Consider the following 20,848-nt stretch of genomic DNA (forward strand, 5'->3'; position numbering starts at 1 on the left):
TTCCTGTCTGATTAGACTGAAATTAGATGATGGTGAAGGCAGGGCGGTGGGTATCAAAGACAGAATCTGTCCTGCAGCGATGCCAGCACTCTGCGCAACATGTCACTCAGAGACTATTTTTATCCTGTTATTATTTGCCTGATCAAGCCGAACAAACAAAGAACCACTCGCATTAAGCCCATCAGGAAATGCAGTCTGGGAAAGCAATGTCAATTCAATAACATTTCCCCCCCACGAACCACCCCCCTCCTCCCCCCTCTCTGCAGCTACACACTCCATTCAGCCATCAAACAGACATCAAATGCAGCCTGCTACCACCCACTCCCCACCCACACACCACCCATTTCCCTCCTCCCCCCCCCCCCCAAACACACCACCCATTTCCCTCCTCGCCCCCCCCCCCCAACACACTTCCTCCAGGCCGCCACCGCACAAGCTTCACCTGCAATGCTCAGCTGACACGCTACTTCTCACTCTTTTCCCCTCCCACTTTGGAAATGGCAACTGCACCTCCGCTCACTGCTGTACCTCCCTTTACCTGCGCAAGGAGCACCGAAGCTGGGGCAGGCCCCCTCCTTCAGTGCCCTCAACTGGGGGCCGGTGACGGTTTGCCATACTACGGGCAACACAGAACTGCAGGAGAGCTAGCACTGACTAGAGGAGAGGTGCATCAAACCCAACTATATCACTGGCAGGAGCTTATACAGCAATAGCTGAGCAGCCCTGACCAACCTAAAGCCACTCTGCCAGTGCCCAGCTAGTGGACAGACTCCCAGTCCAAATCCAGTAATAGTGGGCCTATAACATGGCCCAGGCCCAAACCTGTAAAGTCAGCTATAGGATCAACCGTGGTGAGAGCCTCTGTCAACTGTTAGCTGGGATCTGCCACTCAAGAGAAAGGTCTTCATCACCTTTTTGATGGAGCCGATGGTGTCATTGCGTGACACGGGGAGGGACAGGTAGATCCCCGTGGGCAGCAGGAAGTCCACCTGGATCTGCTGGCTCTCGTCCTCCCAGATATCCAGCATGCTGTGGACCCCCGGCGGCATAGTGACTGCCACTCATCTACAACCAGGTCAGCTGCTGGACAAACAGGCAGACAGAAGAATCATTTGCATTTTTTTGTGAAAGGTCTATTTCCATGTATGTGGATTCTCCTTATACAAAGAAAAAAGACAATGCATTTCAACACACTTTTTTTCCAGAATCGAAGGAGAGACCTTTCTTAACATTCACCCAATGGAAATGTGTAAAGGAAACCAGACTGTCTTGCATCCAAACTCACACAGCATGGTAATATCATATTGTGTCAAAGCAAAAATATTCATGTTATGTAGTGAAGGTGGGGGATTTCTTCACACACAGCTGTTAATGCTTGACTGCCAACAGCACACTTGTGGGAAACGGCGTGTTCGATCATAAGAGGGAGATGGGTAGGGCGTGTGCGGGAATCCAGGTGAAATTTGGGACATGTCCTAACACCTCTGACCTGAAGCCTCAGTCTGTGGAAAAACATGATCTGCTTGTGGGAGAAGAGATAAGCAGTGGGGCACCCAGCCCACGTTTCCATGTTTGGGTGAAATTCCACAGTCGACGTGCAGGGAGTGGACGCTATTCCAATAACACCAATGGCCTGGTTCCAGAACATTCCTGGTTAATTAAACACTTCTGTGGGAGGCGGAGGGAGTGGACGGCTATAGTGGTCATCCCATTACCATGAGGTAACCAGAACTGCCCCTTCTCTGCTGAGAAAGTGTGATACTGCTCGAATTAGCTTAATTCACTCACACTGCCATCACAGACGTGCAGATGGTCCGAGAATAGCAGCCCATGGTGACCTCTATACTGGCTCCTGCCGTTTCCAAGATTTTTCCTCTTACGTGTGATCCATTGGATCAAATTTTATGGTATTGTTTGTCAATTTCAATTCAACCAGGGAAGAAACCCACCAGCAGGTTCATATACTAACCCACGGGTCATGGTGATCTCTTAAAAGACGCAGGGCATAAATCTGTAAACTTCTCCTGTGTAATGAACTGAAGGACTGTATTCTAAATCACCAACAGGGGCACAGCTATTTTAAAAGAATTTAAATATGGTTCATAAATGTGTTTAATCAAAATGAGTGTGGCTTCTACTCTGTTCACAGGAACTCAGTAAAAGGAGGGCCAGGGAGTTTTTGCAGTTCACAAGAAGACAGACTCAGCATGAATGAGATATTCGCTGTCCACAGCTGCCTGAAGTACAGCAAAAGCACAGTTTAAGAACTAAGAGACGTGAAGCGATCAACAGCCATTGAGTAGTTTTAGTTGCCTATTCCCAAAGATGTGCTAGTAAACCAATAAGGAAAGCTTACACCAGAGTCAACCAAACCTGTATCACGTACGGAGTGGCAAACCAATAGCGAAGAGGGGACATTCGTCTAATGCAGCGTGGTAAAGAAACATGAGCCTTGAGACCTGACGATGCTCAACCCATTACAGTCGAGCCAGGACAGTCCCCCAAAACCAGGGTTCACTTCCATAATCATTTAACGAGTACTAACTGGGACTTGAAATTAAGACTCACATTAAAGTCAATGCAGTGCTTGAAAATTAATCCCAATTAAAGCAATCCGCTGGACACACCATATACACACACCCAAAAAAACACACACACAATATCAACCTACAAAGGTCTGATTCACAAATTTTACAGCAAATGCTCTATCAGTCTGCTGTAAAAATCTATTGTTTATATTTCCTTATAGAACTAATTTGAGGTTACCTTATCCTGCCTATAATAAAAAAGACCATTTACACCCACAACTCCTTTCTCTTTAATAATATGGGGCCCTGGCTATAAATCAGTGACAGGGAAAAGCATCTCTTGAAAATGGAAGAGGCAGAACTGCCCTTCAGGGCATGGAAGTGCTCTCCATTAACCTCAGTTCTGAGGGAAACTAATCATGTGGCTCCTAAAACAACTAATTTTAACTGCTTGTAATTCAGCTTGAAGGCTGAAATCCAGGGGCGAATGTCTTCTGACAATTGAAACATTTTTGCTGCAGACAACAAGTGAACAGATCTCTCATCAACCTATCAGATTAAAGCGCTGGCGAATGACAAGTGGGCATAAACATCGTCATATTCCCAAACAAACAAACAAAAAAAACAAAGACCATAATTGAAAAAACATCAGAATTAGGGATTACAAATTTATAGATAGAGTGTGGGTCTGCGCATGACTACTTTCAAAGGGATCGGCTATGCAGAGAACGGAAAACACAAAAACTAGGCCTAAAAAAATGATAAAACTGAGCACTCCTATGTTCTTTCAAATCTGGGTTTGCCGATTAGCACCATCGTGTGAACTTTGAATTTCCCTTAAAGAGCCACTTATTTGTCTCTGCTAGCTGCAGCTTCCCAACATATCCAGCATACCTTGCACACATAACTCCCAAGACGCGGCAGGCTAGGGCTGCCAAACCCAGCTCCTGGAGATCAACAGTCCTGCAGATTTTCACTCAAAGCCTAATGTGGGAGACCCGACTCCACCAATTAGCAGCTCAACAAGATCTCCTTGAGTAAGGTGTGCTTTGTTAGGGCCGGAGTGAAAACCCACAGGACGGAGGATCTCCGGGAGCAGGGTTGGGCAGCCCTGCAGGAGGCTACATCCTCTTCAGCCGTGCCTTTGCAACATGCACAAGGCTTACCGGTAACGGTCTGCTCCGATTGCGACATGACGCTACACTTTCTGCCACAAGATCAAGATCATAAAGAAAATATTTGCAGAGGAAGTACATGAGCTGATAAGACTGGTGGGAAAACAGCAGCAGGCTGAGAAATGGATAAAAGGGACTGAGAAAATAAGAAAAAGAGAGAAAAAGGGAGGAGAGAGAATCACCAACTCTCTTCCACTTAAGAGAAAGCCAGTTTTTTTCCTATTCTCCACACACCCTCATAATAAACAATGTTGATTCATCCACGTTATTTTTATTTGCAGTATCGTGTACATGCAAAGACATGGTTGAGGTCTAAGAACGCAGCTAGCCAATTCAGACAGCAGCATGGTGGTTAAGGAAGTGAGCTTGAAACTCAGTAACTCTGCTCTGCTGTTGCAGGTTTGGAGCACTTAACCTTCCTTCAGTAAATCTTTACATATAATGCAATGAAACTAAGTGAATGTGGTTGTCTATGTAAATAATCCTGGAATTGTTAAAACATTTGGGGGTGTCCAAGTTACGTACATATCTTTCCATTAAAATTTCAAAATGAACCAGAACAAATATTTTTGTTTTTCTTTTGCCTGAGTTTGAAACTCAATTCGACAGTGTCTGAAGATAATCAGAACGCTGTCGTTCCACTGGGCCTTTGTTACTTTATTTTTTTTTAAATCACCTAGCGTGTAGAAAAGTGTAGTGTAGGCTAACTCGGTTTACTAGCAATGCATTCGTCAATTTAATACAACTTGGAAAGTTAATGGTTACACTATACTATGCACATCACCGCAATTAACTGCAATGGAAATATCAACTGCAACACCTGAGAGACACAACAGCGAACACAGGTTAAAATTGAGAGCTTTTAATCGCTGCGACGAGTGTTCTATTTCATCTTCAGACTAGCTGAAGCATAAACCGCACATGGAAATATACGGTCACTCGAACTTTACAATAAACCGTCATCACTGCAAAGAGCTCAAGTTACATTTTAAAGCGAAATGAATTAATATGGAAAATCGATTAAAAAACACGGATTAAAGCAAGGAACGACATATTTGGCTCCCAACAGTGCGGAGGAATCTTAGCTATTGAAATAATTGTGCATAATAAAAATAATGTGATTCCTCGTATAATTGAAATGTCAGGGTTCAATGTCAATATTCTAGGCAAGGAATCTAATGCTAAAATGATCAACATTCAATTAAAACACTTAAAACACCGTCTAGTTAATCGTGTATAACACGATTTGTCACTTGCCTTCGCTGAAGATGATTAGCCGTACGATCCATTTAGCTAGTTGCCCATCTCTATACAGCAAGTACAGCCGTTGCCTAGCATTCAGTATAAACTCATACGAGACGGCCCACTGTATCTCACTGTAATATGACTCCCGCTCTCCTCAAAAAAAGACGAATTACTGTAGATTGTTGGACTCTACGGCCAAGAAAGTGATGGAAGGAACTAGAGTCCGATGGCGTTCCGTTTCTCGTCAACTGGGAGGGAGAAGTGCAAAACTGCACAGCGCTTACTTCGCTTAGCTGCTGCAACCACCCCACAAACCTGACTTTTCGAACGAATAGGGACCGTCTCAAAAGTTATCTTTTCACAAAAAACTTTTTTCGAAATACCCATAAATCCACGAGAGATAGCCTACAAAATTCTCCTTTTGATATGAGCTACTGCAAAATGTTGGAAAACAAAGCTTATAAGTTTAGACACAACACACATTATAAACAAGGTTCATAAAAGTGTTAGCCAAAGAAAATATTTTGCTATAACAAAAAATTGAAATTTAAAAATAATTGGCTGTTTGAGCTGAATGAGGATTAACAATCGATATCAACAAAATCCATGTGTTTATGTAATGTGTGTAATATTTTTTACAATGATAATGAACAACAAAAAATGACAAGTGAATATGGTATATCAAATCAAAGTCCCAAAAAATAAATGTGCGCTTAAGCAGCACTGAAAAAATACATGACACAGGAAATGCGGTAGGACTAGACAAGTATTTTAGTGCCACCCCACGCACAAACATGAAAAATGAGCGAGTATGTTTCATTTTCCCAGAGATAAAGTACATGAGGGATGATCCCTTACAAATGAAATTCAGCCCAAGCCCTAAAACGCAGATAAGAAGCCTGACCTCACATTGTACGTCAACGACAGTCCTCACAGATCATAAGGGATCATATTTTCCAATTTCCTATGACTTTCTCCCATCTTGTCTGTAAGCTATCCGTCTTATCACCTCAAAACAGGCAGTGTCTCTGCCACATCCCTGTTTAAACACTGGTGTATTACAGTCATACAGGATGCCAATGTAGGACGTTAAATATGTTTCTGCATACTTTGGCGGGCAACAGTAAATTTTAGACTGTTTACAAAGCACTACTGCATACGAGTTACAATAAAATATTATGTGTACTTAATAATCAACATTCCCAAACATTATGATTTAGATGCTGTAAAGTCCATAATAAATTATATATATATATAACCTTTATTTAACCAGGTTAGTCTCATTGAGATTAGAAATTTCTTTTTCAGGAGAGACCTGGCCAAGAAAGCAGCAGTCGATTACAGACACAACTAAATTTCAACATTTAACATACTATAAAAGCAGACAAACAGCAATGTTCAAAGTTTCACAATCTGGTTAACATGAGTAATCTGTAGTGCAACTAAGGGTCAAAACAATTACAAGTTTCACTTTCCTCCATAACCTTAAGCCTTATATATATATATATATATATATATATATATATATATATATATATATATATATATATATATACACAACACACATGATAAATATATGGCTACTGCTGCTGCTGCTGCTGCTGCTGCTTTTACTACTATGACGACGACTACTACTACTACTACTACACACACATTCATACAACACACCAAACCTCATGCAACAAAAACAATTATTACATTTCACTGTGATCATACATTTGGCAAACAAATATGTTATTTGCTTATTATGAAGGATTTTATTTACTTATGCTATGCTAATTCCAGCATTTTAAATCCCTTGGCACAGGCCTAGAGACAGAAGGAAAATCCATAACAGTGCCCTAATGCATTGCAATGTTCCTTTTTATAGATGTTCTGGGAAAAGCCTTCCCATGAGTCATAGCTCCAACTGGAGCCTTTCCTGAATAGTGTGGATATGGCTACAGCACTGTATATACATCAGTGATGCTGAAGAGGTACTGGTGCGTCTTTGTGCCTAAAAAGAGTGGATGTTCCGCTCAGTCTGCCGTATTTTTCAGTGTCCAACTTACCCATTACCAAACTGGACAGTCAACATTTAAAACAAAATACATGTATAGCGTGCTATAACGGAAAATACATTTTAACACAACACGGTGGATTGAGGTAGATAATGGCAGTTTTGTCATTGAAGGCAATGATAAACAGCTCCATGGACTCAAACGCACAACTTGCCGTTACTCTCATGCACGTTATTGCACAATGCAAGAAACAAACAGCCAGATTCTCTCCCATCCCAGTCAGCCCCATGCTAAATTAACAATTGATTGTCATTTTGTTCACCAATTCCAAGTTGTCCCTTACTTACCCCGGGGCACACATCCAGTTGTACTGCCAAATCTGTGACACAGCAGCGCATGACACAAGATGACAGGGGCAGCCATGACACCCTTATAGAGAGACACAAGTACAGTATCACGGCAACAGGCATTGATGAGCCTAGCGCCCTCTAATGTACCTTTAGCACCTCTGTAAACCACACAGCCTGGATGTTCACAGCACTTTGTGTGCCTCCGTTAACCTAAAATCATTGTCCGTTACTCAGGCGACTACAGAACTGACACCTCTGATGAAACATGGACTGTACACAAATAGGTAGGTGCAGCATGGGCACTAACAAACACGCCTCAAAACAGAAGTGTGTTGAGGGAATTAACACACCATTTGAACCAGTTTTAATAAAGTAATTTTATTTCTTTCCACAAAAAAAGGAACCCTCCTTCATATTTTTAGGTCCCTCCCATCACTGTAAGATCTCCCATAAATTCAGGTTAGAGAAGCACACACCTACACCTGAGCCAGCACACAGCACAGCGAACCAGTATACCCAAAATTACAGCACTTTTATGTATTAAAAAGTGCTGTAATTTCGACATGGTAAAACCAAAATGACCCCCCTGTTGAAAACCGGAAAACCAAGGTGATAGAGGACTACAGTTAACACACTGCTTGTGCAGGCAGACCGCAGGTAACTCTTCAACCAGAGGCATCCCTCTGGCATAAAATTGAGACAACCCAACCGATCGATTCCCTTCCTCCTTGGATGACACTTTGGCCGATTACACTGTGGGACTGCCCACTATAACTGGCAATTGCACGGTCACAATTGAACACCAGACTGTGGCGCTTGTCACCACACTGAACAGAGCTGGTCGGTCCATCAGGGTATATAAGTGACTGCCTCGCACCCTGCCATGGTTAAGGGGCCTGCGTGGTGTTTTTTTTATTTATCATTTTTATTACTTAATATTTTGGGCCCCGTTTTTAAGATCTAGCCTAGGGCCCCACAGACCTATGGGCCGGCTCGGACACTGAGTGACAGTGCTTTAGCAGAGCTAGCCACTTATTCACAACAGCCACTGATTAAACATACATGCGAAACTTTGGAAATTTGAAATTACTAATATACACCCGTATGTATGCTTTTGGTGGACGTATTTGGAACATTTGGAATATTATAGCTATTTTTATGGTTATTTTTCTGTGTGCAAACTGACCACAAAATAAAAATGTAGAATTAACAGGGAAATAGTATAATATATGAAACTTAAATTTCCTTGCATGTGGTCATGGTCAGATGGAACCAGATTACCTGTATTAAAATATCTTTAACCAACCTTTTCAAGAAATCTAATGGGACTGGTGCTGAATAAAATATTGAAACCAATACTTGATTTCAAGCAATGTATTACCATAGCATTATACAGAAGACATTTTCACACAAGGAGCAACAGATATTTAAATATATAGTAATAAAATATATGTCACCATTAAGTAATGCCTCAATAAGAAACATGAGGGTGTCCCCTTAGTATAACTCCCTAGTGGTATTCTCAGACTGCCTAGCATCCATCCTGAACCCCTTTGATTGGAGAGATACAGGGCAGGGCTGTGCTCTGGGAGAAGCACACATTAATTAGATATTCTCTTTCTGCATGTCATCCCTGCTTGATTCATTATCTGGTTCAAATAACCCAGCGCAGCAGATGGTTCCCTCTTAGCAGGGGGAGTTCAAAGGGTCCACAGAGTGTCTAAGAAATATCCGTGTACTTCAATGCAGTAGGCAATTGTGCTACAATGAATGGCTCTGGGAATATTCTGTACACAAAGTTAGACAAAGAGAAAGTTATCAGTTCAGGCATGTATACTTGGAATTTTATGCGGGAAGAATTTTTTTACTCTGTGGTATTGTTTGTAATTAATTTTACATACAAATATTAGGGACGACAAGCTGAATACCATGTATAGGATATTACATGTAGATGTAAAAAAAAAAGAACAATGCACAGTACACATTTTAGTGAATGATTCTGCCCAAAATAAATGTAAAACATAAACAAAAATCCATTTTCACATCCTCTCCCTAAAAGAGGCTGTTTTCGGTTACTTTCAAAAGGAGAACTTTTTCATCCATATATCAGGAAAGAGGAACCTGGTCAGAGTAGCTGAAAGTGAAACCATGATTGGACTCTAATTCCAGCAGAGACATTTGTCTCCCAGTTTTATTATCACATGTCTTTAACCAAAATGCATAATCCCATATCTAATGGGATGCAATGATGTAATGTTCTATGAAAAAATACACAATCAAAACTCTTAGAAACCTAAATAAATTATGTTTTAGTTCACTAACAGTAGAATTTATTTTAGTTTGAGTTTGGTAATCCAGATTCATGAGCTTCTCTGTACCGCAGAAAACAAAGTTTCCACATATTTTCTACAGCGTGTCTGTAAATCAGTTTCTCAAAAAGGCCTCTCTCAAAAAGGGTAGGTAGCAATAGAATAGGAATCTTTAACAGAACTCTGCCATTTTGAGAAATTAATTTAGCAGACGCGGTTATACAATAGAGAATATTTATAATGTAAATACGTAAATGCTCAGATCAGGGTTTTTTGACGAGGTACGTACCCCCTCAAAGTGAATGGGCACTTGCGGACTCAGGGGGGGCAGAGAGGGTGACCGCCCCCCCCCGGTGCCCCCATGGTTGAAAAAGTGCCCTCTAGAGTGGCGAAAATGAGAGGAAGTGCCCTATTGGCTGCCCTTCACATGGGAAAAAAATGATTGAGTGCCCTCTAGGGTGCCCCTTCATGCAATAAATTATGATGATGTGCCCTCTAGAGCAAGAAAATTCAATAACGTGTCTTAACGAATGCCCTTCTAGTGGAGAAAACGTGATGCAGTGCCCCATAAGGTGCCCTTACAATGGTCTAAACTTGACGTTCCCTATGGGTGCCCTTCCAATGGAAAAGAGTGCAGTTATGAAGTTCCCTCTATGCCGCCCCTAAATGACAGTGTCCCAATGGGTGCCCTTTCCAGTAGAGAAAATGGGATGCAGTGCTGTATAGGGTACTCTTACAGGTGAGAAAACATCATCAAGTGCCCAATTAGGTGCTCCTCTAATGGAGAAGTGTCCCTCCAGTGGATAAAATGCGATGCAGTGCTGTAAAGGGTGTCCCTACCTGCGTGAGAATGTGGGGAAGTTTCCTAATGGATGCCCCTCCGGTGGAGAAAATGTGATGTGGTGCCATATAGGTGCCCTTACAATGGGATAAACTTGACGTTCCCTACAGGTGCCTTTCTGATGAAAAAAACTAATGAAGTTCCCTCTTAGATGCCCTTCCAAGTGAGAAACCACGATGCATCACAGCTTTTTGCGTGCTGGTGGGGCCCCATGTCGTGCAGTAGGTGCCCTTTTTTATTTTTTCGCCCCTGCCCTTCAAACAGCCTGAGTCCACCACTGTGAATGGGTACAATGATCTTATCACAGCTGCCCAAAAATTGCTTCATGTGGTACAGCGTCAATTGATTCTGACATTCCTTAACGTGCTTTGTAATTACACTTTACACGCGTAAACACACGTATACAAAACTGACGTTTTGTCACAAGTAAACTTAGATGAACTGATAAGTACACAAGAACAAACACACAAGACTCCGTGAATATTTGTTGCCTAAGGCAGAATTTCGAATTAACGCATTGCTTCCCACACACCTCTCGCTTCCCACTCAAAACCATAACTGCCATTCCCACCCACTCATAACTTCAACTTTGTGAAACAACAAGCTAAAAACATTTATGATCCTTGCACCAGGATCACATTCTCTTTACGTGTCTGGTGACAGGGTGAATATCAAAATACAGACTAGAAAATAGCAATGAAACCATGAAATTATGATGGATAGAAATGCTGTCCATTGTATAACACCTTAACTTTTTTTATTGAAATATATAATATATATATGAATTAATAATTATATCCCCAGAAGACCAAATTGCTTTCAAAGTACATAATTATAAAACAGAGTTCATCTTCTTATGCCTTAGTGAAGGACAGAGAATTTTTTTCTTCTTATTCTTGATTTGGCTCTGTACTCCACAGTTACCGATTTGTAATAAAACACACGTGGTTAAAGTTCAGATTCTCAGCTTTTTATTAAAGGGTATTTTTTTAAATACATTTTGGTTTCACCATGTAGAAACTACAGCAGTTTTTATACATAATCCCCCCATTTCAGGGCACCATAATGTTTTGGACATATTAATGTTACAGTATGTAAATGAAAGTAGTCATGTTTGTAGAGCACTTTGTCACATATCCTTTGCATGCATTGACTGCTTGAAGTCTGTGACCCACAGATATCACCAGGTGTTGAGTATGTTCTCTGGTGATGCCCTGCCAGGCACATACTGCTGCCATCTCCTGAAACTCCTGCCTATATGAAATGCATGTTCAATTGGATTCAGATCGGATTAATGACTTGGCAAATCAAGAATTTTCTAATTTTGCTCTAATTTCTACATGGTGAAACCAAAGTGTACAAAATACTCTTAAATAAAAGCTGAGAATGTGCACTTTAACACATGAATTTGATTATAAATCTAAAATTATGGAGTACAGAGCCATAAAATGTCTTCATCCCAAAAGTTATGGAGCTCATTGCATTTATTTGATTTTCAAAGGTAAGTATACATTTAATTTTCATCCTTAAACAATAACTCACAGTACTGCATATGAACTGTAAACTATCAACTTCAGTTTTAAAATTATCCACGCAGTTAAGAAAAAACACAACTAATGTATTCCCTTAAAACCTTACTAAATCTGTTTTTAATAAGAATCACTCAAAATAACCTCAATGTGAATATCTGATATTTCATATCTGAATTAATGGGAAATTATTCAGTTCATAACATTACAGTAAGATACTGTAATGTGCTGTACATACGCTCATGTCCACCAGCAGCAGAATCTCAAGTTGGCAATGTCTGAGCATTCCACTACATGGGGAGCATTTATTTTGACACCGACTTCTAAGCACTTTAGATATCACACGGACTTACTTCTATTTAGCTACTGAAGTATTTGTCACACAACATTAAGTTTAGCTATCAAATAGAGCGAACAAGGATAATGAAAAATCAGTAGAGAGCGTACGCTATGAACAGCCATATATCGCACCTGTGTAGAAGGGATGCAGGGTTGGCTGGAGATGGTAGAGCTGAGAGAGTAATCTTTTAAAAATCATTAAAACAGTTCTGCACGAGCAGTACCAGCTATAAAGACTGGCATCGCTAAATCTCTAGCACGCTTCAAGAATCTGACTATGCCCCGGTGGTGGCCTCCCGTCAATATTGTATTGATGATTAACATTATGGAGATCATACTTGGGATGCAATGGATCAAGGTTTCAGTTCCAAACCATGTTGACAACTGCAGGTAATTCACACGTTGCTCATGGTCACTTGGAAAACAGCCCATTCAGGGGTAAAGGGATGCTAGATGACTAGACCTACTGAGACAAACCCTGTGAACCACAACTGCTGCGTGTTTAAACAGTCCTTCTGATACCAGCGTTCCAAACAACCATGAGTGTCTGCGGTCAAGCGTTCAGAGCCGCACACAGTCAGAAAGTGCAACAGTGCTGCTGGGCGAAAAACAAAACAGGAAGTCAGAGTGCAGAACAGAAACTCAGAATACAGAGCCAAATAAAGCTGCAGCCCACTTCCCCCCCTCCTCCTCCCACTCCCCCCCCCTCCTCCTCCCGCCCACCCCTCATCCCCCCCCCCACCCCCCACCCCCCCTCGCGACACCCTCCTTGCCCTGCTCCTCCCACCAGTCACCACAGAGCAGCGAACTGCACAGATGAGCTACTGCCACTTACGGTAACAACAAAGTTTCGAAACAAACAGCACTGAAAGGGGGAAACCAGGGGACTGTGCTCAAAACTGTGTCAGCACCCCCCGCACACCCCCCCCCCCTTAAAAAAACCCCAAACAAACACAGTTTGTAAAACGCATTAAAATGATGCTTGATACTGTAGCCGTAGCTCTTACTCTCCTGTCATCCCGGCAAGCTGAAGCCAAGATGCCCCTTCTTTTCTGTTTTCACTATTGCTCAACTGCTTTGGTCATTAACCGTGGAACCAAAAACCAAAAAACCAAAGATTTTGTTTCCCCCTTCATTTCTGTTTGCCTTCACATTTTAGCCTACTAAAAGTCTGCCATTTTAAAGCCAGCAACCAAGTAAAAAGAAAACATAAAAGTGATATGAACAAAAATAACAAATTAAATTGATAGAATTCCTATTCCTCTGACCCCCAATACTGTCTCCTATCGCCATAGCAACAACTTTCAATACATGCCACTTATTCATCCTTCAGATAAAAAACACACAGTCAAATAAACACCCTTCTTTACAATGAAGTTAATATCCACTCTGACAGACATCAAACTGAGTGGCTTTCTCCCTAAAATGCTTTTTAAACTTTTTAACTCTGTCTAAACAGAGAGACAGGACTAGCCTGTGTGCATAAACTACTGAAAAGCAGCATTTTGAAATATAGAATTTAGAAATGTCTTTTATATATGGTCTTCTCCAAAGTTACTTGCACTCTTGATAAAGAGCAAAAAAGGTCAGAAAAAAATAATCAACACAGAAAACTATATTCTTTCATTCTAATAAAACTGCAGATAAAATGTTCTCTTAACAATTATTTTATTTACCATATAAACCAAACAAAATAAAATCTTCAATAATATTCTACTGTCTAAAGTTTGCCTTAGTATTAGGAAATGAAACAAGGCCTAAAATTGACTTTCTGGTTCACTGAGGTATAAAAATGAGATAACATCCATGTGAAATACATTTTTTATTCTTCACTATGTGTAAAGGCAGAGAACACACACATGAAGAGGCAAATGGGGACGAAAAACTAAAATATAAAATGAAATTCCCACCACTATTAAATAAATTATTAAAAGGTTTAAAATCACTGGAACAGTTGTATACCCTCCCAGTAGAGGACGCAAGTGTATGTTGCCCCTATGCACAGCGATATAGACGGTTTAGGAGGAAAAGAAATTGCACATTTTGGTGATCTTCACCAAGTGCCAGAACATTTTAGTCAAAAACCTGGCTGCTTCTGCCAGGAGGCTGAAACGTAACCACACGCGGATCTTCCAGAAAGACAATGACTTCCCATGCTCACATCAGGAACTACAACAAAGAAATGGTCAACTGGCCACAGAAATATCATTTTGCAATGGCCACCTCAGTCTAGGACAGTCCATAAGAGCAGACCAAATTATCTCAAGGATCTGGAAAGATTCTGCATGAGAGAACGGTCTAAAAATCCCTTCCTGTATGCAATGCGTGCTGATATAATAAGGCATTACAAATAAAGGGTCAGTATAAAGTACGGAAACAGGGGATGCGATCTTTTTTTTTTTTTTTTGGAAATAAATATGTAATTTGAGAAATTATTCTTTTTGGTTAATTTTGTTGAAACACAAATAAAGTTAAATAAATTCAACATGTTGGGAATTCTATACTCAATTCAAGCAATATATCTCAGTATTGTACAATAAGTTTGGATGTACAATATTTGTAAGTATGCAACATTTTCCTACAATCAAGTTCTAATATATTTTTTACATCAAGTATGGCAGAACACCCATTACATCTTTGTTCTTTTTCAAACGACAAGCTTCTGGATCTGAATTAATAATCAGGACCATATTTAATAATAATTTGGGCAGCTGCATATAAAAGCAACGCAAAGCTACAACTGAAGAAGTTCATGATCACATCTTTTATGCAGGATCAGTTTGTTTACTTGGACGGTTTTTTTGTTTGGTGATCATTTTTCCAAGGCCTTCATATTCTCATTGCGTGTATTAACACTGTTGAGTTAATCCATGCAATGAGAAAAGAAACTGTTGGTTGTGTCCACATCTTGGGGTGCTTGGTGGCTACTGGTTACAGGAGGGCTTAGTAAAGCTACGACCGTCCTAGACGCTTCTCTATCACCTGCAATTCCGACAACCCCGTTACCCATCATTCTGTATGTCTTTCGTATAAAATTATTGGGGATACAACTCTTTCAATACATTGCATTCTACAGACCACGACACAAAAAATGATAAAATTTCTAAATACTTTTAAAAATATGGCATGAATATTCTTTCTGCATGAATTAAAATAAAAACATCTGACCACATAATGCCAAAGCCGATATCTTAGACTCTTTCTGGCAGAAAGTTTAAAAGTGGAAAAACCTATGTTTTTATTATTTCAAAATGTTGCTTGATTCAAAAGACAAGGTATTGATAGAATGACTTAGCAAACTGGCCCAAAAAAAAAAAAAAAAAACACCCATGAATGAGATATCTGTTACTGTAACTGCAAATGCCTCATTACAATTCACAAACAAAACACTGATGAAGCATAATTTTAGAGATTGTAACACTAGTCATATATATGATGACATTTCCTTGTCTACTTTTGGTCAGTTAGAGGTGCATGAAATTAAAACAATCAATCAACGATGATCAAGTCCTGGTAAGCTAAGGCAAAGAGTGGTGTCAGACTTTCTGGACAGGCAACTAAGAGTGGCAGTACATAATGAACGTAGAGAGAAGAGTAAAAAAGAAAAACTAAAATCTATGAATTCTGTGATAACATGGAGAAATACAAGACACCAACGTGAATTGATTAGACTAGATTACAAAGTATTATAAGGCCAGCAGCATTTGTCATGGTGTTTATATTAAGTGGAAAATGACATGCGACAAAACACTAGTAAAATAAAAGGTCAGCCTCGCTCGCCAATTCTGTTTTACCAACCACAGAAGGCAGCTCTGCCTAACAGTCAGGTCGCCACTGATGTGATATCACTGAGATCACAGCTGATTTCTTGACTGGTTTCAAGGACATCGCATATTTGCTTGTATAACGGCGGATTCGAGAGGCAAATAAAGAACGCCGAGCAGAAGAGAATAAACACTCAAGGTTGTGCATTTCTACAGTGTAAATGAACGGGCATTTCCATGGACTTTGGATAGAATGGCTGTCTGTGTCTTCAGTATTGTTTTTCTTCTTCTTCTTTTTTTTTTTTTAACTTAGCACTGGCCTCCCCTCCCCCAGCATCCTCAACTATGGTGCCTTTATCTCTCTTTTTGGCATATCTTCTTAAGTGGGGAAGTCATCTTAGTACAATGTCATATATAGAAATGTACAAATACTGTGCTGAGGAGATAATGGGTAATAGGTTAGATTTTAATAATATGCACGCTTCCAAAAAGTTTCAACTCAACTCTTGGGAAAACCCAAACCTATTTTCACGACAAATCAAGCAATTTCTTCAACCCCACTTTGCAGTGAATGTGTGAGTAACCTTCCTTGCACATTAAATCATTTTTGGCAACCTGAAGACATGAATCCCTGTACGATTTACATTTTAGTTTAATTTAATAAAATTGTAAGTTTATCTCTGTAAAACACATTGTGACGTACAAACAACAATAAGACCTAGACTTCACAAGAAATAAATCTTTGCATTACAAATCCACAGAGATGGAAAGTACATATTCACCAGTGGGGGGCAAATGACTGATACCATCTTGTAAAACAGTCCTTCAAACCTGTGGTGGAATTTTTCCATATCTAGATTAACCAAGTATGACATGTTACACTTCTGACCTCGTGCACATGTTAAACAAGGATTTCCCCTACAGAAATGTTAAAATAGGATTTCCCCTGTTAAAGTGAATACACACCTTAAATGTTGCTGAGGAATAAAGAATTCATCTTCAACAAATGAAAACAATGGAAAATTTATTTCCGGTCAGGTTACAGAGTCACCTCAGGAACCAAATCTGGCAGGGCTGACTGACTAAATGACGATTCGTAATTAGCGCTAACCTTAAATGCAGTGTCCCAAAGGTCCTGCGGGTGTTTTGCCATCAAAAAGAAAATTTTGTTGCGTGGTCACAATACTGTATCATACAAAACTGCAAACAAATTAAAGCTAATGGCTCAAGTAGAAGTACCCTAAAGATACCTTGGGGAAATACCCTGGGGGTTTCGCACGTATTCACTGTACAAAAGCAGACTTAGTAAATCTACGCGTTCGTATAAAAGCTACAAGCTGTAAGAACAAATGTTTTAACGGCTTTAGAATGGTAAAACATTACTTAATAATTTAGTATATTTGTGCAAAAGACATGGTCAACATCATGCGATGCAGCAATGGAACTGCGCAGAATATTTAATAATCAGTACTGACTTTAGGTACATATTGTTATGTACCTAAACATGACATGAATTAAAAATATGAGGTGAAGAAAAGGCTCACCTTATCCATTTTCTTCCTGCAGGAAAACCCAGTGCCTTGTAAAAACGCCTGCCAGTAAGTCACTACCATAACCAACTTCCTCCCTTAGCATCTGTTCCGAGTTCCTTATTAAGCCTCAAAACTGCCCATGCGACTATAACCCCCGCCATGGTGATAAACAAGTCAGACCGTTCCAATCAACGGAAATGGACTACATCTCGTCGGCTTCACTTCTGCAACAGCGCCACCTGGTGAACATTTCTGTCTCTGCCATTACTGTGATTACTTACTGACTACGGGAAGACCATGAGAATCCAAGTGCACGCGAGCCATTTCCACGTAAGAATCAAGGGTGGACAACATGTCGTCATATATAAAACTGCTTCTGGTTGCTGGTAGGCTATACTACGCTTCAGATACTGGACAATGCCAAGCAAGACCATATGATGAATTTACATGTTTAGTTGCGTCTGACCTATGCTGTGAAGCAATCTAATTCTATTACAGTGAGCCACATTGTTATGGAAGGTAAAAATCAAATGAATAGCCTATTATTATAATGAGCCACGCATTATTATTATTAATAATAATAATAATAATAATAATAATAATAGTAATAAAAAAGTTATGCATTGTTGTAATATTTCCTTGGACCACACACCCAAATTTGCTGTGCAGTCATAATTCTGTAAAACTAGATTGCACAATTTAAAAACTGTGCACCAGGTGGCGCTTTCCTCCTTGCTTGATAGACGCTCAAACAAATGCTTAATGAATCACATAGCTACCAATCATTTCACTAATTTATGACATTATACAGTTTAGTCAGGATTTTCAATAGATTTTACTTAATTTAGGTAATTGTATTTCCAATTGCATTAATTAGCTATATCGAAAACTGGACAAGGTCTTTGCATCAAATTAAAATTGATTGGATTTAGCCGACTGTCCTGGCCATTTTGCATCTGCGAATACGTTAATGAGTAAACCAGCATGAGTACGGTATCACTTCTATTGTAGGCCTAGAACCCAAACTCTCCCCAGGCAAATACCGCTAAAAGCTGGTCAGCATTGACACGAAGATTTGGTTTTTGGTGGAAGTGGATGAGATTGGCGATAATGGACGTAGCTCGGTTGGTTAAATCTGACACGTTTAAAATTAAAACAGGTTATAGCGAAGTTTTAATAAGTTTCACATACACTGTACCGTTTATGAACAAACAAGAAACCATAGAAAGCAACAACTGCAAATTAAAAAAAACATGCATTCAAATATATTTGCAAATATTTTATTACAAATATGTTATAAAGGCTAGGCTACCCTGTAAACATTTTAAACATATTTCAAACAAACAAAACACGTTTTTTTGTTCCAGTAAGTTGTACAAAATTCAGTTATAATGCAAATGCCAAGACAAGTAAACCTGCAAAAACAAGAAAAACTGTCACGGTTGCAATCTCAGTCTCACAAGACAGGCTACCAAGCGGTGACATTCACATTAAACCTTGATTTTAATTATTTTCTCTTAAAACATAAGGAATCTTTAGATCTGTTGGTTCTAAAAATAAAAAAACATGACACAATTGCCAATTTTATGACTATTTAATAGGCTGTTGCCAATAAATGAAACAAATCATGTAGAATCTGTTATAGCTACTGAAATGAAATAAATAAAAGAAACTTCGAAATGGACGGGAAACAATACAACAACGTTGCAAAATGACGTTCTGTTCCACAGCTATGAATGACGACAAGAATATTTTAAACACATTTTAGAGTAATTAATGCGTGCCTCCTCCAAATGAGAAACTATTTGCTGAACAAGAGAAAGGAGTCCCGCTAAACGCAACTACAGTTGAGGTGAAAAATTATGTAAACCAGTGAACAGCGTTAAACTTCATCGTAATTTTAACTGTGCAAGGCAGTTCCCCCTCTGCTCTTTGAAATCCAGTTTTGACATGAATGAACAAAAAAGAACAGTTAACACGAAATACGCACAGAACCGAATGCATATTTACCAAAAAAAGAACTCCAAAAATCCAAGTCCAACTAATCATAGTAATGCATTATCGACATGTCTGGCTGCCACGCGCAGGATAATTGGTGGTAGCTACCAGTGGACCCTGCAGCACTCGGACTGATTGACTGGGTGATGCCCGTATACGGGCTACTGTTGTGAGACACGAGGACATTCGGGTGTCGGTAGTATGGGCTGTAAGACGAGTGTAGATGGCTATGGCAACAGTTCACTGAAGAATTGGAAAACCCATCTGAGGACACCGGGCTGGTGTCTCCGCTGGTGGACTGCAAGTGCTGATAGTTCACAGATGTGGATTGGCCCAAGGAGCTGGCCTGGGGAAGAGACCATGAGCTTCCGACGAAAGGTGTCTGCAAGTACTTTGGATTGTGGTGCAAGTAGTAGCCATCGGGGTAGTTCAGGTAAGGCTTCCCCGGCAAATACGGGACAGGCGGAGGTTTGTACGGTCTCTTAACTCGTCTCCGGCGTCTGTAATTCCCTTTATCGAACATATCGTCAAAAGCAGGATCCAAACACCAAAAATTACCTTTCCTCTCCCCACCGCCTTCCCTGGGTACCTTTACGAAGCATTCGTTCAGGCTGAGGTTGTGCCGGATGCTGTTTTGCCATCCCTTTTTATTTTTCTCGTAATAGGGGAACCTGGTGATGATGAACTGATAAATCCCACTGAGTGTCAGCCTCTTCTCCTGGCTCTCTTTGATAGCCATTGCGATAAGGGCCACGTATGAATACGGGGGCTTTTGAGAAGCGTCCACTTTGTCCAGTTCATCCCCTTTCTGCCCGCTACCATCGCCCGAGCCCGGACTACTGACCGTCGTGATGGAGTCCAAATCTTGGGTACTCTCCGTGCCGTCTGGGTTCTGCTGCCCACAGCAGTCCTCGCTGTCCTGAAATCTGTCCATCATCTCTGTTTTTTCTTCTCAAACAGCAGTTAAGGCAGCAAGCCAGCCAGTTTATTTTGCACGCTCTTGCGCGAAATGGCATATCAAACAGTGTCCCGGTGGTTACATTGGAGTGGGTAAACCCCTCCCACAGAAAATTCTCGGAGTAGGTGAAAACTTTTTTTTCATTCAACTTCTAACATACTTCTGGTCGAAAGAGTCTTCATTTTTGTTCAGGTTCACGTGGCGGTCAATCATATGTTTTGACAAGCCACTGTCCATTGCTTATGTTCCCGTGGGAAACTACAGTAAACAAATTACCTCG

General features: G+C 40.3%; 2 protein-coding genes across 5 annotated transcripts in view; both read right to left on the reverse strand.

Annotated features, from left to right (window-relative positions):
* The window catches only part of pik3cd (phosphatidylinositol-4,5-bisphosphate 3-kinase, catalytic subunit delta), a 40,289-nt gene extending 22,508 nt beyond the window's left edge, over positions 1-17,781 (reverse strand). Inside the window, exons 1-2 of one of the 4 annotated variants that reach the window (XM_064304330.1) lie at positions 17,625-17,781; positions 912-1,083 (exon numbers count right to left, since the gene is read on the reverse strand). In XM_064304330.1, the coding sequence (XP_064160400.1) occupies positions 912-1,049 (138 nt within the window). In that variant the 5' untranslated portion in view covers positions 1,050-1,083; positions 17,625-17,781. Of the gene's footprint in view, positions 1-911; positions 1,084-4,960; positions 5,267-17,624 lie in introns of those variants that run through there. The other 3 variants (XM_064304331.1, XM_064304329.1, XM_064304328.1) reach the window with 3 other exon arrangements.
* Positions 17,782-18,857: 1,076 nt separating this feature from the next.
* On the reverse strand, positions 18,858-20,600 carry foxl2l (forkhead box L2-like). Its single transcript, XM_064306365.1, has one exon. The coding sequence runs from the start codon at positions 20,545-20,547 to the stop codon at positions 19,654-19,656; it is 894 nt and encodes a 297-aa protein (XP_064162435.1). The 5' UTR covers positions 20,548-20,600; the 3' UTR covers positions 18,858-19,653.
* Between the last annotated feature and the right edge of the window lie 248 nt (positions 20,601-20,848).

The sequence above is a fragment of the Anguilla rostrata genome, chromosome 13 (assembly GCF_018555375.3).
Source record: "Anguilla rostrata isolate EN2019 chromosome 13, ASM1855537v3, whole genome shotgun sequence".
Lineage (NCBI taxonomy): Eukaryota > Metazoa > Chordata > Actinopteri > Anguilliformes > Anguillidae > Anguilla > Anguilla rostrata.